Source organism: Schistocerca serialis, chromosome 5, assembly GCF_023864345.2.
Source record: "Schistocerca serialis cubense isolate TAMUIC-IGC-003099 chromosome 5, iqSchSeri2.2, whole genome shotgun sequence".
NCBI classification, from domain to species: Eukaryota; Metazoa; Arthropoda; class Insecta; order Orthoptera; family Acrididae; genus Schistocerca; species Schistocerca serialis.
Window position 1 is genome coordinate 230727910 of NC_064642.1, and position 26007 is coordinate 230753916.

General features: G+C 39.8%; 1 protein-coding gene across 2 annotated transcripts in view; it reads left to right on the forward strand.

The window, feature by feature from the left end:
* The window catches only part of LOC126481539 (probable cytochrome P450 301a1, mitochondrial), a 138103-nt gene that overhangs the window by 89544 nt on the left and 22552 nt on the right, over positions 1-26007 (forward strand). For both annotated transcript variants that reach the window (XM_050105353.1, XM_050105354.1), the window contains one exon: positions 12171-12339. In XM_050105353.1, coding sequence (XP_049961310.1) covers positions 12171-12339 — 169 coding nt within the window. The remainder of the gene's footprint in view (positions 1-12170; positions 12340-26007) is intronic.

The window sequence follows — 26007 nt, forward strand, 5'->3', positions numbered from 1 at the left end:
ATCCTACTCCATCCTGTGCAAGCTTCTTCATCTCCCAGTACCTACTACAACCTACATCCTTCTGAATCTGCTTAGTGCATTCATCTCTTGGCCTCCCTCTACGATTTTTACCCCCCACGCTGCCCTCCAATACTAAATTTGTGATCCCTTGATGCCTCAGAACATGTCCTACCAACCGATCGCTTCTTCTGGCCAAGTTGGGCCACAAACTTCTCTTCTCCCCAATCATATTCAATACTTACTCATTAGTTATGTGACCTACCCATCTAATCTTCAGCATTCTTCTGTAGCACCACATTTCGAAAGCTTCTATTCTCTTCTTGTCCAAACTATTTATCGTCCATGTTTCACTTCCATACATGGCTACACTCCATACAAATACCATCAGAAATGACTTCCTAATACTTAAATCTATATTCGATGTTAACAAACTTCTCTTCTTCAGAAACGCTTTCCTTGCCATTGCCAGTCTACATTTTATATCCTCTCTACTTCGACCATCATCAGTTATTTTGCTCCCCAAATAGCAAAAGTCATTCACTACTCTAAGTGTCTCATTTCCTAATCTAATTCCCTCAGTATCACCCGACTTAATCCGACTACATTCCATTATCCTCGTTTTGCTTTTGTTGATGTTCATCTTATATCCTCCTTTCAAGACACTGTCCATTCCATTCAACTGCTCTTCCAAGTCCTTTGCTGTCTCTGACAGAATTACAATGTCATCGGCGAACCTCAAAGTTTTTATTTCTTCTCCATGGATTTTAATACCTACTCCGAATTTTTCTTTTGTTTCCTTTACTGCTTGCTCAATATACAGATTGAATAACATCGGAGGGAGGCTACAACCCTGTCTTAATCCCTTCCCAACCACTGCTTCCCTTTCATGTCCCTCGACTCTTATAACTGCCATCTGGTTTCTGTACAAATTGTAAATAGCCTTTCGCTCCCTGTATTTTACCCCTGCCACCTTTAGAATTTGAAAGAGAGTATTCCAATCAACATTGTCAAAAGCTCTCTCTAAGTCTACAAATGCTAGAAACGTAGGTTTGCCTTTCCTTAACCTTTCTTCTAAGATAAGTCGTAAGGTCAGTATTGCCTCACGTGTTCCAGTATTTCTACGGAATCCAAACTGATCTTCCCCGGGGTCGGCTTCTACTAGTTTTTCCATTCGTCTGCAAAGAATTTGTGTTAGTATTTTGCAGCTGTGGCTTATTAAACTGGTTGTTCGGTAATTTTCACATCTGTCAACACCTGCTTTCTTTGGGATTGGAATTATTATATCCTTCTTGAAGTCTGAGGGTTTTTCGCCTGTTTCATACATCTTGCTCACCAGATGGTAGAGTTTTGTCAGGACTGGCTCTCCCAAGGCTGTCAGTAGTTCTAATGGAATGTTGTCTACTCCGGGGGCCTTGTTTCGACTCAGGTCTTTCAGTGCTCTGTCAAACTCTTCACGCAGTATCGTATCTCCCATTTCATCTTCATCTACACCCTCTTCCATTTCTATAATATTGTCCTCAAGTACATCGCCCTTGTATAGACCCACTATATACTCCTTCCATCTTTCTGCTTTCCCTTCTTTGCTTAGAACTGGGTTTCCATCTGAGCTCTTCATGTTCATACAAGTGGTTCTCTTATCTCCAAAGGTCGCTTTAATTTTCCTGTAGGCAGTATCTATCTTACCCCTCGTGAGATAAGCCTCTACATCCTTGCATTTGTCCTCTAGCCATGCCTGCTTAGCCATTTTGCACTTCCTGTCGATCTCATTTTTGAGACGTTTGCATTCCTATTTGCCCCCTTCATTTACTGCATTTTTATATTTTCTCCTTTCATCAATTAAGTTCAGTATTTCTTCTGTTACCCAAGGATTTCTACTAGCCCTCGTCTTTTTACCTACTTGATCCTCTGCTGCCTTCACTACTTCATCCCTCAAAGCTACCCATTCTTCTTCTACTGTATTTCTTTCCCCCATTCCTGTCAATTGTTCCCTTATGCTCTCCCTGAAACTCTGTACAACCTCTGGTTCTTTCAGTTTATCCAGGTCCCATCTCTTTAAATTCCCACCTTTTTGCAGTTTCTTCAGTTTTAATCTACAGGTCATAACCAATAGATTGTGGTCAGAGTCCACATCTGCCCCTGGAAATGTCTTACAATTTAAAACCTGGTTCCTAAATCTCTGTCTTACCATTATATAATCTATCTGATACCTTTTAGTATCTCCAGAGTTCTTCCATGTATACAACTTTCTTTCATGATTCTTAAACCAAGTGTTAGCTATGATTAAGTTGTGCTCTGTGCAAAATTCTACCAGGCGGCTTCCTCTTTCATTTCTTAGCCCCAATCCATATTCACCTACTACGTTTCCTTCTCTCCCTTTTCCTACTACCGAATTCCAGTCACCCATGACTATTAAATTTTCGCCACCCTTCACTATCTGAATAATTTCTTTTATTTCATCATACATTTCTTCAATTTCTTCGTCATCTGCAGAGCTAGTTGGCATATGAACTTGTACTACTGTAGTAGGTGTGGGCTTCGTATCTATCTTGGCCACAACAATGCGTTCACTATGCTGTTTGTAGTAGCTTACCCACATTCCTATTATCCTATTCATTATTAAACCTACTCCTGCTTTACCCCTATTTGATTTTGTGTTTATAACCCTGTAGTCACCTGACCAGAAGTCTTGTTCCGTGCATAATGACATCCTCTTGAGTAGTCCCCGCCCGAAGATCGGAATGGGGGACTATTTTACCTCCGGAATATTTTACCCAAGAGGACGACATCATCATTTAATCATACAGTAAAGCTGCATGCCCTCGGGAAAAATTATGGCAGTCGTTTCCCCTTGCTTTCAGCCGTTCGCAGTATCAGCGTAGCAAGGCCGTTTTGGTTATTGTTACAAGGCCAGATCAGTCAATCATCCAGACTGTTGCCCTTGCAACTACTGAAAAGGCTGTTGCCCCTCTTCAGGAACCACACGTTTGTCTGGCCTCTCAACAGATACCCCTCCGTTGTGGTTGCACCTACGGTACGGCTATCTGTATCGCTGATGCACGCAAGCCTCCCCACCAACGGCAAGATCCATGGTTCATGGGGGGAGGATATAAACTTTAGACCTAAGTAATAATTTTTTACATATATATTTACATAAAGTATTTACAACGATGCAGATAAATTATGTAAATACATATGTACAAAATAAACCTATGATCTGTCTAATAAATGTTAAAAATGTCAAAATATTGAAACATACATCTCAATAACATCAGTAAATCGGTGCAACAATACTTGAAATATCATCATCATCATCATCATCATTTAAGACTGATTATGCCTTTCAGCGTTCAGTCTGGAGCATAGCCCCCCTTATACAGTTCCTCCATGATCCCCTATTCAGTGCTAACATTGGTGCCTCTTCTGATGTTAAACCTATTACTTCAAAATCATTCTTAACCGAATCCAGGTACCTTCTCCTCGGTCTGCCCCGACTCCTCCTACCCTCTACTGCTGACTCCATGAGTCTCTTGGGTAACCTTGCTTCTCCCATGCGTGTAACATGACCCCACCATCTAAGCCTGTTCGCCCTGACTGCTACATCTGTAGAGTTCATTCCCAGTTTTTCTTTGATTTCCTCATTGTGGACACCCTCCTGCCATTGTTCCCATCTACTAGTACCTGCAATCATCCTAGCTACTTTCATATCCGTACCTCAACCTTGTTGATAAGGTAACCTGAATCCACCCTGCTTTCGCTCCCATACAACAAAGTTGGTCGAAAGATTGAACGGTGCACAGATAAATTAGTCTTGGTACTGACTTCCTTCTTGCAGAAGAGAGTAGATCGTAGCTGAGCACTCACTGCATTAGCTTTGCTACACCTCGCTTCCAGTTCTTTCACTATGTTGCCATCCTGTGAGAATATGCATCCTAAGTACTTGAAACCGTCCACCTGTTCTAACTTTGTTCCTCCTATTTGGCACTCAATCCGTTTATATTTCTTTCCCACTGACATTACTTTCGTTTTGGAGATGCTAATCTTCATATCATAGTCCTTACATTTCTGATCTAGCTCTGAAATATTACTTTGCAAACTTTCAATCGAATCTGCCATCACAACTAAGTCATCCGCATATGCAAGACTGCTTATTTTGTGTTCACATATCTTAATCTCACCCAGCCAGTCTATTGTTTTCAACATATGATCCATAAATAATATGAACAACAGTGGAGACAGGTTGCAGCCTTGTCTTACCCCTGAAACTACTCTGAACCATGAACTCAATTTACCGCCAACTCTAACTGCTGCCTGACTATCTATGTAAAGACCTTTAATTGCTTGCAAAAGTTTGCCTCCTATTCCATAATCTTGTAGAACAGACCATAACTTCCTCCTAGGAACCCGGTCATATGCCTTTTCTAGATCTATAAAGCATAGATACAATTCCCTGTTCCACTCATAACACTTCTCCATTATTTGCCGTAAGCTAAAGATCTGGTCCTGACAACCTCTAAGAGGCCTATACCCACACTGATTTTCATCCAATTGGTCCTCAACTAATACTCGCACTTTCCTTTCAACAATACCTGAGAAGATTTTACCCACAACGCTGATTAAAGAGATACCTCTGTAGTTGTTACAATCTTTTCTGTTTCCATGTTTAAAGATTGGTGTGATTACTGCTTTTGTCCAGTCTGATGGAACCTGTCCCAACTCCCAGGCCATTTCAATTATCCTGTGTAGCCATTTAAGACCTGACATTCCACTGTATTTGATGAGTTCCGACTTAATTTCATCCACCCCAGCCGCTTTATTGCACTGCAATCTACTGACCATTTTTTCCACTTCCTCAAATGTGATCCTATTTCCATCATCATTCCTATCCCATTCTACCTCGAAATCTGAAACATTACTGATCGCATTTTCACCCACATTGAGCAACTCTTCAAAATATTCCCTCCTTCTGCCCAAGGCATCCACAGGATTAACCAGCAGTTTTCCTGACCTGTCCAAAATACTTGTCATTTCCTTCTTACCTCCCTTTCGAGGACTGCTAATTACACTCCAGAATGGTTTTCCAGCAGCTTGACCCATAGTCTCCAACCTGTTTCCAAAGTCTTCCCACGATTTCTTCTTGGATGCTGCAGTTATCTGTTTGGCTTTGTTTCTTTCTTCAACCACTTTCTCTGTCTACCTGGGTTCTGGTATGTAGCCATTTTTTATACGCCTTCTTTTTCCTTTTACAGGCTGCCTTGACTGTATCATTCCACCAAGCTGTTTGCTTCATCCTACTTTTACACACCACTGTTCCAAGACATTCTTTAGCCACTTCTAGTACTGTGTCCCTGTAGCTTGTCCATTCCTTTTCCAATGACTGTAATTGACTACATTCAACTAACTGGTACCTTTCTGAGATCGCTGTTATGTACTTGTGCCTGATTTCCGTATCCTGAGGTTTCTCCACTCTTATCCTCCTACATATGGACCTGACCTCCTGCACTTTCGGCCTCACAATCCCAATTTCACTGCAGATTAAATAATGATCAGTGTCATCAAAGAATCCCCTGAATACACGTGTGTCCCTCACAGCCTTCCTGAACTCCTGATCTGTTATTATATAGTCAATGACAGATCTGGTTCCCCTGCCTTCCTAAGTATACCGGTGAATGTTCTTATGTTTAAAAAAAGAGTTTGTGATTACTAAGCCCATACTGGCACAGAAATCCAAGAGTTGTTTCCCGTTCCTGTTGGCCTCCATATCCTCTCCAAATTTACCCATAACCTTTTCATACCCTTCTGTTCGATTTCCAATCCTAGCGTTAAAATCACCCATGAGCAGAACACTGTCCTTGCCCTTTACTCTGACAACTACATCACTGAGTGCCTCATAAAAACTATCCATCTTATCTTGATCTGTCCCTTCACAATGCGAATATACTGACACAATCCTAATTTTCTTGCTAGACACTGTCAAATCTATCCACATCAGTCGTTCGTTTACATACCTTATTGCAACTACGCTGGGTTCCATTTCTTTCCTGATGTAAAGCCCTACACCCCATTGTGCTATTCCTGCTTTGACTCCTGACGGGTAGACCTTGTATTCTCCCACTTCCTCTTCTTTCTCTCCCCTTACCCGAATGTCACTAATAGCTAAAACGTCCAGCCCCATTTTACTTGCAGCCTCTGCCAGTTCTACCTTCTTCCCAGAGTAGCCCCCATTGATATTAATAGCTCCCCATCTCAGTACCATTTGTTTGCCAAGTCGTATCTTAGGAGTCCCTGGTTTGTCAGTTAGAGGTGAGACTCCGTCACCTCCAAAGGTCCGAGGCATTTTGCCCTGATTGTTGCCAGCATCATATTTAAAGTACGAGGGAAATATGGCACTGAAAATTAAAAATCATAAAAAATAAAAAATTAGCAAGACTGTATTACATTTCTCGTATGTGCGTGCCTAGCCGTTTAGTTCTATAATGGCCTAATGCAACATAATATGTGTATCCTCATCCCTTACAGCTTGAATGGCTGTGATGCAAGACGATATATAAAATTATTTTATGTGATTATAGCATGAAATTATGTGAAATAAAACAGTGAAAAAAATTTTAGCATACTGCTTGTAGTATATAACAGTAATACATCTGCACATAATGCGTCACAAGTAATAGAGAGGTATCAGAACAAGAAAATGTACACAAAAATGTGCTAAAATTCTTGTACCTAACTCAGTAAAGAAACATGTCACTAACATAGAAAAGACCGCGACTGAACTGTGGTAATCTCTCAGAAACAGAATGTTGTGCTTCTGCCTAATGTGAGCCGACAAAAGTAAAAACTTTATATATATATATATATATATATATATATATATATATATATATATATATATAACCTAAGTTTATATACAAGGAAAAGGGTGAGGGCGACATATATGTTGATTTGCCAAAGTCTTTATTTGCATTTTCGGTGACATGATATGTTCGATAGGCTATGATGTCACGATCAGCGAAGCTTTCCAGTCCGGATACATTGGGTACGCCTGTACCACCACGTACAACAGCGACTTTTAACCATCCGTTACCGTGGGTAAACGAATCATTGATGTCAATGCTGAAGTTCACTCTGCAACCACAAAACACAGCATTGACTTACAGAAGATACAGTCGCCGTCGTCGTGCAAGACAGACTATATATAAAACAATTGAAGACGTCGAAATGACCACATCTGCCGCCGACAAGAAAAAGAATACGATCAAATCTGTCGCTACACACGCTCTACTGGACGGACCTGCAGTGTTTTGTGGTTGCAGGGTGAACTTCCGCATTGACATCAATGATTCGTTTACCCACGGTAACGGATGGTTAACAGTCGCTGTTGTACGTGGTGGTACAGGCGTACCCAATGTATCCGGACTGGAAAGCTTCGTTGTTCGTGACATCATAGCCTATCGAACATATCATGTTCGGGGGATGGTGCGGGTATAGTGGAACGCCTAACATCACTGTACCACTGCTGTATTATTATTACATTATTATTATTATTATTATTATTATTATATTATACAAACAATATTGCATCATGTTTTGTGGTAAAAGTTACGATAAGACATATGCATATAATCCTAGAAAAATCATGTCAACAAGAAGGAAGTAACTCAAAGAAAAATTAAAGTTCCAACTTGGCACATGGTTAACATACTTCTTCTTAAGCTCAAAGAACAAAATTGAAAATGGAAGCAAAACTGAAAATATATATCACAGTTATTTTGCGACATGACTGTTGATAACATACTCATTTAACTACGTAGTACTTGTACGCACATTCTTATGAAACGTTTTAAATTCCATAAAAATGTGTATTATGCACAGCACATCATACACACTACTGTTTTCACCCGCATGAACTGATATCATCGTATTCGCAGCATAGAATATGGAAATGGCATCGTAATAACTGAATCCACTATTAAATTCTGTATCTTCCATTGTCACTATTGTTATTTGGCACCAATATGTTCCGAAAAGCCGCGTCGAAAATGCGAATTTACAGGGGATAATATCTCGGGCTCTATTCATTTCAGAGATAATATGACAAGTACTTTGGATAACCTTTGGTCTATGACCATTTGTATGCCTATCGGAATAACAGGCATACTGTAGCTATACTACAGTACAGGTTCAAAATTTAAACATTATGCATTTCGTCTAGTCCATGCAAACTGAGCAAATCGGTCGGTTCCTTTGCATTATGTGTTGTCTAAGGTGAGGTAAAGAAGCTGGAATGTGGACTGCGGTAACTGATTCCCCACTTTTCTGTCAGTGTTTTAAAGGGAGATATTCGCCTTTTTGTGATAAGGCGGAAGTATTTTTCCACTGGTTATTATTACCATTATTATAGCGGCAGCAGTAGAAGCAGTAACAGTGGTACTGATCGTATTGACTTTGTTAGTTCATAGTCAGTAGTATTTATTGACATTCTCGCTACATATGGTCAAATCATTTTTTAATTATATTAGTACTAGTTTATTACTATATGTCATATTAAAATTATTGTTATTTCTTAGGTTACCATGAAGTAAAAAGTACAGTATATGTGAAACCCCGGTCTAGTGTAACAGAAGGCCCAGGGCCCTAAACTGGTCAGGTTAAATAAATAACCAACAAGGGGAGGCCACGACGTTTGGAACGCGGATTTACTGCAAACTTGGTACGCTCATAGTACTCCATGAGGACAACAAAATGTGTAAGCAGTAGTGCGTACTTCTCAAGCGTTACTGAGAAAATCGCAAGATAATTTCGGTCGTCAAATATATATCTGTGCGTGGCCTGTTTAACCATGAAGCGGCTGCAACCGCGTGATGGCGGCACGGTCGCTCAACGTGTTCGGTCAGAGCGTTAGCTTTCCTTTCTAATAAAAGAAATGAGCGAACGGGCCATCGAAAAAACTGAACGTGTATCATCGGACGTCTGCCATGAACAAATTCAACGAATAATATAGAACAAAATACTTTAAAAAAAAAGAAGTGGTTGGCGTTCAAGCCGGTGGATCGCTGGATCGAGTTCGGTTCATCAATTTCTTTTTATTTTCAACACAGTAATTTTCTTTATTATTTATATTACAATTGATATAATGGGGAAAATACGCGTAATCGGATGAACTTTTATTAAATTTACAATGTTATTTGGCAGTCTACTAATTTTTTATCACAATTAATGTAATATTCATAACTATCGACTAGTAAACGGCCAAACGCATAAAGTGACATTGAAAATGTATGATTTGAGAAATCCCTTACACCTGGAAGGAGCCCGAAACGACTTGTTACCTCCAAGTTTTGACCGACACAGACGGCTTTCGAAAGATTTACAATTAATCGTCGCTTTCGATTTTACGAGTAGAAGTTGCAGGATGGTATTTTTCGTAAAAACATGGAAAACATAAAGTTAAACGGCACCAGCTGCATTGAATAAATGCTATGTTTCCGCATGCGCAAGGTATTTTGACGTTTTCCGTGGAAAAACAAACCTCGTTAACATTTTCAAAAACCTCTCTTTCGGACGATAATTTGGAAGCAAACCATGCATAACGCAGTATTTCCTTAAAAATCGCCGCTGATAATTGGTTATACGGTATCGAGCGTATTTTAATAGCGTCTTGCGAGAAGCAATTTCTCGTTCTCTTTCGATTAAATACGAACAGTTTTGAAGACACGGACAAGCATACATTTTCAGTATCACTTTATGCGTTTGGTCGTTTACTAGTCGATAGTTGTGAATATTATATTATTTGTTATAATAAAAATTAGTAGACTGCCAAATAACATTATAAATTTAATAAAAGTTCATCCGATTACGTGTATTTTTGCCATTATATCAATTGTAATATAAATAGTAAAGAAAAGGACTAAGTTGAAAATAAAAAAAACTGACGAAAGGAACTCGATCCAGCGATCTAGTGACTTGAACGCCAAACACTTCTTTTTTTTTTTAAAAAAAAAAAAGAAGGATCTTGTTCTGTATTGTTCGTCGAATTTGTTCAAGGCGGACGTCCGATGACACCCGTTCAGTTTTCTCGTTCATCCGTTCGCTCAGTTTTATTATTAAAAAGGAGAGCTAACGCTCTGACCGAACATGCTTTTTTTTTTTAGTCTCATTTTGTCCGCTTTCGTTCGTTGCATCTGCTCGGGACGGACGTCGTAAGACATCCATTTAAGTTCGTTGTTTATCGATTAACTCAGTTTTTTTATTACAGAGGGCTGCCAACCCTCTGGCCGGAGCCGGCCGGTGTAGCCGTGCGGTTCTAGGCGCTTCAGTGTGGAGCCGCGTGACCGCTACGGTCGCAGGTTCGAATCCTGCCTCGGGCATGGATGTGTGTGATGACCTTAGGTTTGTTAGGTTTAAGTAGTTCTAAGTTCTAGGGGACTGATGACCACAGATGTTAAGTCCCATAGAGTTCAGAGCCATTTGAACCATTTTGAACCTCTGACCGAACACGCTGAGCTACCGTGCCGCCACCACTCGGCTGCATCCGCTTTATGGTTAAAACGGCCACGCACAGATATATATTTGACGATCGAAATTATCTTGCGATTTTCTCAGTAACGCTTGAGAAGTACGCGCTACTGCTTACATATTTTGTTGTCCTCATGGATTACTACGAGTGTACGAAGTTTACAGTAAATCTGCGTTCCAAACGTCGTGGCCTCCCCTTGTAAGTCAGTGTTGTCAATAGTTGGCGACGTCAAAGGTGCAGTTACATTTTTCAAGAAGTGTAGATTTCCCTCAAGAATACTTGCTGAAGTACAAAAAAATTAAAAACCCAACCATTACTAACCCACTAGTGACATTACGGGAGCGAATTCGTCAATTTCAGGCGAGTTCAGTGATATAATCAGTCAGCTCCAAGGAAGCCATGATCCCGATTGTCGAACTAGACCAATATTTTTCTGGGGTATTTTTGCCTAGAAGCAGTGATCCCTTAATCTTTTGGGAAACCAGATAACTGCTCTAAACGACACTTCAGCAGATGCCTCTGTAAAGATTATGCATTCCAGCTACATTAGTGACCTGTCAGTGTAGCTTTTCACAAGAAGGACTCACACATGGCACCGAGAAAAGAAACGACTCACTTCGAGTAAAATTGGTTGTATTTCGTTTATAAATCATTACACTGATTAGTTTCTTTGTCTTAGACACATATATTGTCATATTGATTGTGAAAAATAACAGTAGATAACTTCAGGAGGTAGAAAATTACTTTCAGTTGTATTGTAGATTTCGTATCATATTTTGTTTTCAGTGCAGTTATAAAACAGTAAGAAGAATGAGCATTATTTTTGCGTTTTTCAAAGTTGATAAAAACATTCAGAATTTTGTCGTGATATTTTCAAGTTTCACTGACAACGAAATGTAAGAATTTTCGGGAATTTTAAAACTAGATTGAATGTAACGGGAATATATTAATACCCTGTGTTCTTTCAAACCAGGTTAAAATAAAGCAAAAATATATGTCCCTTGATCTTGTGTTAGAAATGCAAGTCGCCCTCTTTTAATTTATGTAAGTGAATTGTGATGAGTCATGAAAAATAGCTAGTTCATTGCAGTGAATGAGTGGTTTTGACCCTATTCCTGAAGGGAACCATTATGGCGATATCTACTGTAGCGGCCGTCAATTTACAAGCAGTGTAGCAGTGAAGCAGGTATCATCTTACAGCCTGTGTCGCTGTCACTTGAGCATCAACTCAGAGCCCGTGTTGTCGTGTTCTGGGCGTCAACTTATACCCTAAATCGTTGTATAGTAGGTGTCGACTCACAGCCTTTGTCCCTGTCTCTGGGATTCAACTTACAGTCTGCATCGCTGTGTGGTGTATGTTCACCCACAGCTTACGTCACCATGTAATAGGCATCTGCTTACAGCCTGTGTTGTTGTTTGGTGGACATCAACTTACACCCTGTGTCGTCGTGCAGTGCATGCCAATTCAAAGCCTCTGTTGTTGTGTAGTGAACATCAACTTATACCCCGTGTTGTTGTGCAGTGGGCGTCAATTTACAGCCTATGTTGTGTAGTAGTCGTCAACTTACAGACTGTGTTGTTTCTTAGTGGACGGCAACTCACAGTTTGTGTCGTTAGGTAGCAGGCGCCAACTTAGAGCTTTTGTCTTTGTGCGCAGGGTGGCGATGCGACATATCAACGAGGCGATGGACAGAATAAAAAAGCGGGGAGCAGCAGACTTGTCAGCTGGAGAACTCAGCGTGCTGGAGAAGCTGCTGGTGTCCAACGACGACCCGCGCGTCGCCATCGTGATGGCGCTGGACATGATGTTCGCCGGCATCGACACGGTACAGTGCGCCCACGCTGCATGTGCATCCGTGCTTGGGTGGGTGGCTCCCTTTCTTGTTGTTCGCAACCTTTGCTGAAAATATGTCACCGCATAATAATCGTTATGAATCATACACAAGACTTAATCATAATATAATTATTATCTCTTCAAAAAAATTGAACTTACATAATTAAGTTTTCCAATTGTTTTCAAGTATATGTCTGCTTGTCATGGAAGATATTGCAATTCTCACACTGCAGTTCCATAGCACATCGCTAGAGGAACGAAACAAAATGGCCCCCTCGGTTGATAACCGTGCGGCAACTGGTTTTCTGTATTTGAAGGGGAACAATGCCAAACAATCCATGCTGAGGTAGTGGAATGTACGGCAACAATGTACTATTATATGGCGTAATGGTTAGGTGGTGCAGACACTTGCAGTGTGGTTAAACAAAACGTGAAGAACGACATGGCAGGCAATGTACGTGTAAAGAACCAGAAATTGCAAGAGAATCATAGTTCTTGATGCACAAAGACTGATGTTGACAATCGAAGTGATTGTACAAAAAAGGTGGAAATCAATCAAGACCAGTTTTCAAAATCTTGTACGAAATTTTGAAAATGACAAATTCACCTCTTGTTGTTTTTCCATTACTGCTAAACATGTATTAAGAAAGCTTTCCACACCGAAATGTTGCAAATGTTGCAGCAGTGTTACGGCAATCTAGGTGACTTTTTTTGCCACCAAAAATTCATGGACGTCAGCTGGCTATATCACCATGATCGTCAACAAAGAGCGAAAGCAAGTAATGGAAATATGTGGGTTCATCACTACCGAAAAAGGGAAGGACCCATCCATCACATGGCCACGTAACGCTTTCTTCTGGGACTACCGGGATGTGCTCGTAAGGGGCAAACTGTAACAACACACTACCAAAATCTCTTGATGAGGTTACAGTAAAGTGTCAAGATTAAACTTTGCAGAAAGCTGACTAACGTGCTGGTTTTGCTCAACGATATATACATTCTGCTCAATAAAAAGTCAATCATAGTGCTTCTTTGGATTATCAAATTTTGCCTCACCGTCGCATTCTCTTAACATGGCACACAGCCCCATCTTCCTTTTCCCTCGGATGAAGAAACCACTGCGTGGTTGACATCTCCAGGATGATGAAAGGTGGATTTAGAGGCGAACAGCCAAAGTGAAGACTTCTACAACCGAGGTCTCTACCTAGTCATCCATAGGTGGGGAAACTGGAGGATCAGTATATAAAGGAGAACTAAGACTGTGAAAGGTGGCTACACTGAGCCACTGCGCCAGAGATTGCGCCAAAGAGTGTTATTAAGCCGCCTACACAGTGCTTGGGGAGAGCTCGTAGTAGTCAGTGCTTGGAGAGAGCTCGTAGAAGTCAGTGCCTGTTAAGAACTCGTGGCAGATAGTGCTTGTTGAGAGCTCGTGGAAGTCAGTGCCTGTTAAGAGCTCGTAGTAGTCAGTGCCTGTCGAGGACTCGTGGTAGTCAGTGCGTGGGCAGAGCTCGTAGAAGACAGTTCGTGTTGAGATGTGCGAGTGGGCAAGGCTTGTCGAGATGTTGTAGTTAGGAGTGCTTGTTCCATGTTTTGTCCAGTTATTTGATGGGAGAGATAGCGGATGTTATTCTAATGAAGATGTTGTAACGATCAGAGTGCTTTTCGTCAATATATATGAAGGTAAAATATTGCGTGTTTTTTCATTATTTCCATGTTTTAAATAATGCGTCATGACAGGTTCAGTCAACAAAGCATCTGGCTTGTGTTCTTGTATTAGAGTGTAATTCTGGTTTTCTTGAGTAATTATGGTATTTTTATTTCCTTTAGTTACTTCAGTATAAATGGTATTTAAAATTTCTTGTCTTGTTGAAGAAGAACCGTGCCAGATGTGTACGTTGAGTCACACTCCCACACACAGAACAGTTACTCTTGTGCTTATTGGTTTCGTAGGTTTTATAGTTGCTGGGGACTTAATTAATTAATTGTGTTAACGAAAATTTTCATTTCATTCTTTGTTGTTGTTCTAAGCAGTCAGATTGCATAATAATACTAGTCAGGGCCAACCGTTTACGGGACATAGCGTAATCGGACAGACAGCTACTAAAAAACTAAAAAATATTTTCAATCATATTTAATTAAGACCCCATGCACGTGGCGACCGCTGCTTCGGATCGTCCCTTGGAATTCTTCTGATTGTAAAAATAGTAGACCGTAGTATTGTTGTAGTAATTTGTAGTTTAGTAATTGTAGTCTATTTTGCATGTGTAGATTTGGTAATTGTCATTCTTCTAATGGTATTTTTTTTCTCTCAAAATTTAAATTGTTGTCTTGGCTACGGGTTTGACAATTTAGTGCAATTATTTCAATTGTTCGATTGATCGTGTTTGAGGGAGACATTTCATGTAAATGGTATTGTTGGAGATAAAGAGCCATTGTGTATCATTTTCGTACAGTGACGAATTTTTTTTATGTTTTGTGAATGATTACGCGATCGATGAAGAAGGCAAAAATGATGGATAGTCAGAATGACGAAATTGTTGACATGGCGAACTCGCCAACAGAGGAAAACAGTATGATGGATCATGAGGTGGAAAACAATGTAATAAGTCGGGAAAATAGTCCGGAACCATTTCAAAATTTTTCTCAATCAGAAAATTCACAGAATACGAGATTAACGATAGAAGATTCTGAAATAGTATCGAACACAGATAGCCTTACAGCTATGACGAAGGAAGCTGGTTTTGTGGGAAATGTTAGGGGTGAAAAGAATTTTGAAACAGTTACTATGGAGCAGTTGATGAGTGCTATATTAAATATGGGAACAATGGAAACACGGTTTAGATCTGAATTAAAAACACAGATGGGAACAATGGAAACACGGTTAGACTCACTGGGATCACAAATAGGAACAATTAAAACAGAGATAGGAACAATTAAAACCGAGATGGGAACTTTGGGATCTGAATTAAAAACGGATATGGGAACACTAGAAACAGGTTAGACTCAAGAATAGGAACATGTTTCAAAAATATGAAAGATGAGTTAAAGAAAGAAATCAGAGAAGAAGTACAACCGATTTTGAATTATCATAATAATAGATTAGTTGCAGTAGAGATTAGACAAAGGGAACAGGATAGAGAACAGGAGGAAAGAGATCGCGTGATAGTACAGAAATTTTCAGAGTTAAATTTACAACGTGCACACGATAAGGAAGAAATAATTGAAAGAATCGAGGAATCCGTACCAAATGACAGAATAGATAACTTAACGCAACAGTGTGAACAGTTAACTACTAAATGTGACAACACCGAAACCCGAGTCGCGACACTTACGGAAGTCGTAAATAAACAGAAAGAACAAATAGGTGATTTATCGGAAAGAGTTGAGGAGATTTCAGACAAATTGACAAATCTTAGTTTACATGGGGACAGAGATTCGGATGATACAGCTCCATTACCATTTGCAGAAACCGAAGAGTACCAGAACATAAATAAGCATGTTGAAAATCAAGGAAAATTTAATGAACGCGTGAAAAGGGAATTTGAGGTATTAAAAAAGCAAGTCAAACAAATTCAAGGCGAAATCGTAGGAAAAGACGGCAAAGGAAATTTAGAATCACAGATACCAGAAGGGTTTGAAGAAAATAATTTATTTCATTTACGGGATGCAACAAGAGAGCGCCAGGGGCGTGAACTTGACAATAATCGACATTGGGACAGGAACAGTCGCGGTAGGTCTTTGTCGCCACGAGGCGAAAACTTTGACTATGAACACTTTTTGACTGTTCGGAAATTTAAGATATTTCGCAATTCTAAGAATGACATACATACATGTGCATGGTTAGATCAATTTACGTACGCACTTCCACCAAATTTGCCACTAAGTCACAAACTTGAAATTATGAGCAACTATTAAAGTCCTCAGGGGATTCACTGCTCTAAGTGAATATGTGCCGTAGCGAGCATAGGGCCCCGAGCTGTAGTGGTGCTATTTCTCTTTTAGTTTTCTGTACCGCTGCCTACTCTATTACTATTCTTTGCATCTGTCAAAAACAACTCTTCGACTATCAATCTATCTAGACAGTAGGTAAACAATAACCGGATTTGACTATTTACCTAAATGAGATTTCGAAAATTACTGTTTGAACTTATTAAGTCCTCAGGGGATTCACTACTCTAAGTGAATATGTGCCTTAGCGAGCATAGGGCCCCGAGCTGTAGTGGTGCTATTCCCTTCTAGTTTTCTGTACCGCTGCCTACTCTTTTACTATTCTTTGCATCTGTCAAAACAACTCTTCGACTATCAATCTATCTAGTGAGTAAGTAAACAATAACCGGATTTGACTAATTTACCCAAAAGTGATTTCGGAAATTACCATGTGGAGTTACTGTATCTTCAGCAGCATTCATTCATAGCTTAAATGAAATTTTACCTGTTTATCTTCGTGACAATATTACTTCATATGTTGACGATATTCTTATTGCGAAACGTTCTTGGAGTGAGCACAACAAAATTTTGGATTCATTATTACGTATCTTTGCAAGAGTTGGCATTACTGTGAACTTGGAAAAATCTGAATTTGGTCGTTCTCAGGTGAAATTTCTCGGTCACATTATTTCTACAGAAGGTATTCTCCCTGATCCAGAGAAATTAGACGCTATTCGTAATTATGCTGTTCCTACCGCAAAACGTGATGTTCGTAGTTTCCTTGGTGTCTGTAATTTTCTTAGACGCTTTGTTAGATTGGACAATTTGGCAACACCTCGTTTTTGCGAACTATCTGGAAAGTTCTTTTTAAACGAAAATCGGTCGACAACTCTGTTTGGTTAGTTTGTATTCCTGATGAGTGGGTCAATAAATTGATTTGGTATACGCATTTCAGTTATGCACACTTTTGTCCCAGAAAATGTTTTCATAAATTACGAGAAAATTGCTACTTCAGTAATATGGAAAAACGTATTCGATCTGTTCTTGCCAAATGTAAATTATGTCAAAAGGCTAAGCCGCCAACAGTTTCTCACAGAGCACCGTTGTTTCCTATCATTCCAGCGAAATTAAAGGAGATGGCTGCAGTCGATTTGTTCGGTCCAGTGGTTCGTTCTACTAATGGTTTAGCGTACATTTTCGTAGCAGTGGAGTTGACGTCAAAATATGTGTGTTTTACACCTTTACGCAAAGCAACAGCTCGTTCAGTATCTAACGCTTTTATCAAGCATTTTCTTAAAGAAGTTGGTCATGTTGATAAGGTTATATCAGATAATGGATCACAGTTTCGTTCTAAAATTTGGCTTCGTACTCTACAGCGTCGTAAAATTAAACCAATCTTCATTTCACTTTTTCACCCTCAATCTAACGCTTCAGAAGATGGATGAAGGAAATCAATAAATTGTGTCGACTGTATTGTCATCAGAATCACAGAACGTGGGATCAGTATCTTCATATTTTTCAAAACATTCTGAATGAACTCTCTAATGATTCAACTTCTTTACCGCCTATACTGGTATTAAAAAATAAAGCACCGACAAATCGCATATCTGAAATCGTTCCTTTTCCGCCTTCACGGAAACTGCGGCATTCTGAAGTTGTCAACCTGGCTCTACGAAATATTGCATCTGCGGCTGCTAGAAGAGAGAGATCAGCTAAACGTCCTGGTCGTTTAAAAATCTTGTCAGTTAGTCAGAAGGTGTTAATTAAGTCTCATCGTTTATCTCACAAAGGAAAGGGCTTGTGTCGCAAATTTTTTCTGCTTTATAACGGTCCATATAGAATTCGTAAAATTATTCATGATAACACTGTCGAAGTAGAAACTCTTAAATCTCGACGCTCTAAAGGAATACATCATATATCTAACGTAAAAATTTTTGTGGAATGATATACTTTTAAAAAAAATGACATACTTGTGAGAAACTAACAGCTACATGTAAACATGCGGAGAATACAAGGATGCCGCGCTGTGTTTTGGCGGCGGCATATACTCAAAGCAACAGTCAAGTCTGCGCGCCGCACAAGGCAGTCGTTGACCGCGAACGATTGCTTCCTACGTCACGCGCCTACAGCTGATCGAGCGCTCAGTGCGAATGCACTGACAGCCGTAAACAAACACACAGTCTAATTTCTCCGACTAAATTCAGTTTAAAGCTATAGTGACTTGATGAATTATGTTATTAACATTCAGTATTTTTCAGAATACGGTTGTGTAAAATATTTAAGAACTTCAGGTAAATTCTGTGTGTCTCCGACGTTAAGAGGACTTGCTATTGAGAAATTTTCAGGACGAATGTAATTTCCAAGAAGAAACTAATAAACTAAAACGGTAACTATTAATTGAGTTCATTTTTCAGGTAACATATTTCCACTTAGGTACGTACTTTAGACGTGATTTGCTGCTCGCGATTACGTGATTCATACTTTGTGCTAATTTCATGTTCTATGAATTTACTTGTGAAGCGACGTGCTTGCGTACGTTCACTGATTTTGACAATGATTATTAATGAACTGGGTTGTAACTTGTGTATATTATGCATCGCTTGGCTTCACTGCTTTTCACTGATGTCATATTTTTTAATTATGTGCCTGCTGTGCTTATTTATTTAAATTATAATTGTCACCTGATTAATTGTGCTGACTGTGATTATGTATGTAAGTTATACTTTGTGATTTATCTGCTTGCGCCTTCATGTTTACTTATTAAGATAACATATGAACATTTATTTGCTTATGCTGATATGATGCTAATGACATGTTTACTGCTTTGCGTATGGATTGCATATTTATACATATCTGTTGTTGTCATAACTACTCTTTAATTTGGTGTATAGAAATGCTGATATAATGTGTACAAACATAGAGTTTAGGGCACACTATGGTATTAATTATAGATTGTTCGCTTGGCAGAGGCTCGTTGTAAGAATTGTGCTGCATCCACCTGTTGACATTCTGTTCTCTACTGGTATATTTACTCGCTATTGCTTGTTTTGCTTACGCTAAGTGCCTTATATTTTTAAGATAAGAAAATGAACTGCTATAATTCGACGAACGACATTAGTACGAGAAACTTCATAGAAGTCACATGAGCTGGAGGTTTTATGGAAGCTATATAACTTTATGCTAATAGGAAGGAGGCTAACGACATGACATACCAAAAATAGGTTTAGACCATTGACAATTATTACACTGCATTTTTCGTGAGCAATTGAAATAGGAAGTGACACTTACAAAAAATACTCCACATGTTTGCTTCTGTTTGCCATAATTCTTGAAGTGGTGTGCACACTGTGAAATATTATGATTATTCACACTCCGTAATCGTACTTAATTACTGAGAGTTTTTCGAACTAAGTCTGTTAGAGGCCATGTATGCATTTCTTTGTTTATAATTCATAATGAGCAGAAGATTTGGGTCAGATGGATTACACAGAGGTTGTGTGTTGGCAATGTGTCTTCAGATTGTATGGGATGATGAACTGAAGTTTGTATTAGGATTTTATCTGTACTTGTTCGAGGAGACTGACTAGAGGAAAGAGTTGTTATGGAAGTGAAATGATATTGGTAATAAGGTTTATATGTATCGACGCATTGAAGAGGTATTATTGAGGTATTATTGAGATTGTGTGAAGTTGATGATTATTGGAGTTTTGGTGGATAAGAGGTAAAGTAAGTGAGGAGCATATATTGGCAACAAGGTTTATATGTGTCGACGTATTGAAGAGCCATTATTGAGGTATTATTGAGATTGTGTGAAGTTGATGATTATTGGAGTTTTGGTGGATAAGAGGTAAAGTAAGTGAGATACATATTTTTTTGTTGGTCTTATGGAACAAGGAGGATGAAGATAGCAGACTAGAACACTAAAGTAGAAGGAAGATAGTCTGTACATACACTTTGTTAAATCACTAAGCAGTATATACTTTTTTTTTTGAAGAGAGGAAGTATTTGCATATCTTGACTCACTGACAGTTGTTCAACAACAGTACATTTGATCTGGCTTGGCAAACATTGGTCTTGACATGATGACTATGACGTTGACCTAACTATTATTGACTGTTATACATCGCTGCCACTACTACTTGATACACATGATGAACATCAGATTTTGACAGAATTACATTTACACAGTTAACACTATTCAATTACACAGTAGTACTTAATGTGGGCGAAAGATGAATGAGTGTGTTTTGTGTGTTTTCCTTTCCTAATCCTACCCACCTATCTCGTAGATATTATTTTATTTGTTTGTAGTGGCTTGCACTGACACCCATAAATATTATAGGTTTACTGCTATTTGTTTATTTGTAATAGTTACTACGACAACTATCTGATATCATTTGTGTGTTTATTAGAATTTGTATGTTTAGTGTAAGAGCATTGTAAAACCATTTGTATGTGTATTCAAACTATTGTTCATGCCTGAACTGTCTGATTAGTGATGGTGAATATTATGAACTGTTACCTGCACTTTTTCAACGTAATGTGTGACACTTAGGAATGATTAATTTCTGCTGATGAACTGAGTGATCAGTGATAGTAAATATTATGGACTGTTACTTGTACCTTTTCTACATGATTGGTGCCACTAGGACATGTTTAATTTCTGCTGATGAACAGTGTGATTAGTATGTGTATTCAAACTATTGTTCATGCTTGAACTGTGTGATCAGTGATAGTAAATATTATGGACTGTTACTTGTACCTTTTCTACATGATTGGTGCCACTAGGACATGTTTAATTTCTGATGATGAACAGTGTGATTAGTATGTGTATTCAAACTATTGTTCATGCTTGAACTGTGTGATCAGTGATAGTGAATATTATGGACTGTTACTTGTACTTTTTCTACATGATTGGTGCCACTAGGACATGTTTAATTTCTGCTGATGAACAGTGTGATCAGGGATAGTTGATATTATGAACTGTTACCTGCACTTTTCAACATGATGTGTGACACTAGGACATGTTTAATTTCTGCTGATGAACAGTGTGATTAGTATGTATATTCAAACTATTGTTCATGCTTGAACTGTGTGATCAGTGATAGTGAATATCATGGACTGCTCTCTGGACCTGCTCATCATTGCTACGTGCAACTGATGGACTACTTGTATGGAAATGAAGTCACTTGTTGCTGTCTGCACCTACTCAACATTGCTGGGTGCCTCTGATGGATTGCTTCTACTGAACTAATGTGACTTGTTGCTGTGTGTACCTCTTCAACTTTACTGGGTGCCACTGATGGACTGCTTCTACTGAAATGATGTCACCTGATGCTGTCTGCACCTGTTCCACAATGCTGGGTGCCACTGATGGACTGCTTCTACTGAAATGATGTCACCTGATGCTGTCTGCACCTGTTCCACAATGCTCGGTGCCACTGATGGACTGCTTCTACTGAAAAGATGTCACCTGTTGGTGTCTTTTTTTTGTATAAACTAATCATTGAAAGCATTTTATGTGAACATTTGTATAAACTGATTTTTTGTGTATTGTGTGAACTCTTATGTAAAGTCACATGTATGAAAAGAAGTTGTATTGCTTACTGTATTTCATATATTAGGTTATTGAAAGGTCAGTGCAAAGCCAAAATTTTAACTAATTATGTGATATTTAGGTATTAATATTATCTTTTGCTTTGTCTGTATTTTTGTGGACGAATTTGGTGGTATTTTCACCACCAATGCTGGCAAAAATACCATCAAATTCTGGCCTGTGGAGGAGGGGCATATGATAGGTGGCTACACTGAGCCACTGCGCCAGTGATTGCGCCAAAGAGTATTATTAAGCCGCCTACACAGTGCTTGGGGAGAGCTCGTAGTAGTCAGTGCTTGGAGAGAGCTCGTAGAAGTCAGTGCCTGTTAAGAACTCGTGGCAGACAGTGCTTGTTGAGAGCTCGTGGAAGTCAGTGCCTGTTAAGAGCTCGTAGTAGTCAGTGCCTGTCGAGGACTCGTGGTAGTCAGTGCGTGGGCAGAGCTCGTAGAAGACAGTTCGTGTTGAGATGTGCGAGTGGGCAAGGCTTGTCGAGATGTTGTAGTTAGGAGTGCTTGTTCCATGTTTTGTCCAGTTATTTGATGGGAGAGATAGCGGATGTTATTTTAATGAAGATGTTGTAACGATCAGAGTGCTTTTCGTCAATATATATGAAGGTAAAATATTGCGTGTTTTTTCATTATTTCCATGTTTTAAATAATGCGTCATGACAGGTTCAGTCAACAAAGCATCTGGCTTGTGTTCTTGTATTAGAGTGTAATTCTGGTTTTCTTGAGTAATTATGGTATTTTTATTTCCTTTAGTTACTTCAGTATAAATGGTATTTAAAATTTCTTGTCTTGTTGAAGAAGAACCGTGCCAGATGTGTACGTTGAGTCACACTCCCACACACAGAACAGTTACTCTTGTGCTTATTGGTTTCGTAGGTTTTATAGTTGCTGGGGACTTAATTAATTAATTGTGTTAACGAAAATTTTCATTTCATTCTTTGTTGTTGTTCTAAGCAGTCAGATTGCGTAATAATACTAGTCAGGGCCAACCGTTTACGAGACATAGTGTAATCGGACAGACAGCTACTAAAAAACTAAAAAATATTTTCAATCATATTTAATTAAGACCCCATGCAACTGTCATCAACTTTCGTAATCGTAATTGTTTCAAAATGATAATTAAAATTTTAGTAAAACCATTCGTACGTTGGGTGTAATGACAGTAAGTCTGTTTTCATGTGGCGTCGGAAGTACAGGGCGGCTGGAGGTTGCGGAAATTTTTAAAGTAACTCTCATAAAAATGAAGAAAAATATTGATAGTTTTATTGTTTAAACCAAAAAGCAAATCAAATTCCATTAATTGAAGCAATAACAGAAAGTTTCTCTCTAAACATTAAATGTAAAATAATGGCCATTCGAATGGATGCATTCCTGGAAGTAAATGCGGAGTTTTTTGTGGAACTTTGAAGCATTTCCTTCTGATTGCAACGACTGCTTCTCTAATCCCTGTTTTTGGGGGATTGGTGTGCACTTCGCTGTTTAATTAGCCTCACAAGGAAAACAGTGGCATACCGTCCAACAAGATGACCTAGATGGTCAGTGAATGCCGTCAAATTGTTAAATTATGTCGTCACCTAACACCTGTGGAGCGGCTCCCACTGACGCTCTCGCTAAAACTACGGAGTCATGAACTTCATCTGCTATAAAAGACTCAATCATATCCACATATCGTTCACATGCTGCAGACATTGCATTCTCCCTCTCGTCCTAAAGTAAGGGTGCATCGCACCTTGTGCTATTATGGCGCAGAATACGTAACTTTTACGCCGTGTAACGGTCGTTAGTGCCGTCCGCTAGGGTTTCCAGGCGCCTAATATCTGAAATAGTGATTGTTTACATAGCCGCTGGCTGATATGATAATGAGCTTCATCCGATAGAACAGATTGTCAACAACACTTCAGTTTTCATTAATTTTTCCATTTTATTAAGTTGTTGTCGCACCACTTGGTCTGATGGTTTAAGTTCCTATAGGAATTTTTAAGTATAATATTTCAAATCTCTGTGGAGCAGCCTACTTGGCAGTCCAAACGACAACTTAGACTTATATAAACCAGGTATCTACAACGTCTGTTGTGAGTTTGGCATTTCATACATTGATCGAACAACCAGAACGATGGAAGTTCGATGTACGGAGCACCAAAGCCTCACTAGGCTAGAGCAACCCAGTATACCCGCAGTATCTGAACACTGTCAGGAAGAGACGAAAATCCTGTCGCAGATTCCCAGCTGCAAGAATGGCTTCATAAAGAGACGATTGAAATCAAGCTGGCAGGAAACATGATGAACTCAGCAAGTCACGTGGAGCACCCCCCATTGGCGGAGGAGACACTGGACACCAGTAATCCAGCCGCGAGCAATAGCGGACGTGGACGAAGGCACGGGCGGCATGACGGAACATGGCGGCTGGCACACTGGGACGAGTGGTAGGGGTAGGGAACAGCAAGACAGGAGCAGTTTCCGCGAGAGCTCAGTGCAGAAGGGACATCTGATAAAGGCGGCGAGGGACGTTTACGAAATATTGTGTCAGTCACAGACATTCAGCCGCCTGAAAACTTCGGAAGAATTATCATCAGCACCGGAAGAACGTAAGAAGTTACAAAAAATTTTGTCAGACAGAAAAGTTGTGACTACTGTTCCTCGGGACGCTAAAGGAATCATGTTTGCAGGTTTTGGGAAATGTGATATATACATGTGGCATATACATTGAAGAGCCAAAGAAACTGGCACACCTGCCGAATATTGCATAGGGCCCCTGCAAGCACGCAGAAGTGCCGCAACACGACGTGTTATGGACTCGACTAATGTCTGAAGTAGTGCTGCAGGGAACTGACACCATGAATCCTGCAGGGCTGTCCATAAGTCCGTAAGAGTAGGAGAGGATGGAGATCTCTTCTGAACAGCACGTTGCAAGGTATCCCAGATGTACTGAATAATGTTAACGTCTGGGAAGTTTGGTGGCCAGTGGAAGTGTTTAAACTCAGAAGAGTGTTCCTGGAGCCTCTTTATAGCAATTCAGGACGTGTGGGATGTCGTATTGTCCTGCTGGAGTTTCTAAAGTCCGTCGGAATGCCCAACGGACATGAATGGATGTAGGTGACCAGACAGGATGCTTACGTATGTGTCACCTGTCAGTGTCGTATCTAGACGTATCAGGGGCCCCATATAACTCCAGCTGCACACGCCTCACACCATTACAGAGCCTCGACCAGCTCGAACAGTCCTCTGCTGACATGCAGGATCCATAGATTCAAGAGGTTGTCTCCATACCCGTACACGTCCATCCGCTCGATATGATTTGAAACGAGACTCGTCTCACCAGGGATCGTGTTACCAGTCACCAGCAGTCCAATATCGGTGTTGACGGGACAATGCGAGGCGTAAAGCTTTGTGTCGTGTAGTAACCAAGGCTACACGAGTGGGCCTTCGGCTCCGAAAGCCCATATCGATGATGTTACGTTGAATGGCTCGCACGCTGACACTTGCTGAAGGCCCAGCATTGAAATCTGCAGCAATTTGCCGAAGGGTTGCTCTTCTGTCGTGTTGAACGATTCTCTTGAGTCGTCGTTGGTCCCGTTCTTGCAGGATTTTTTTCTGGCCCCAGCGATGTCGGAGATTTGATGTTCGTGAAATGGTCGTAAGGGAAAATCCCACTTCATTGCTACTTCTGAGATGTTGTGTCCCATAGCTCATGCACCGACTATAACACCACGTTCAAGCTCACTTAAATCTTGATACCCTGCCATTGTAACAGCAGTAACCGATCTAACAACGGCGTCAGACACTTGTCGTATTTAAGCGTTGCCTACCGCAGCGCCGTATTCTGCTTGTTTACATATTTCTGTCTTTGAATACGAATGTCTATCCCAATTTCAATGGAGCTCAGTGTATTAATAATACTGAGTAGTGCCATTCAAATAAGTGACATGATTATGCTCTGCCACACTCCGCACGGAAAAGACAACAAAGTTGCTCTAGTTCAATTGGGAAATTTTTGAAGATGTGCCACACAGCCTAGATGTGGTTGCAACTGATTTCAATGTCTTCATGTGCATCAACAAGTGGCTCAATTCCTGCGAGAATTACCATGGACTAATACTCGATAAAAAGGTTACGTTGGACACACACTGAT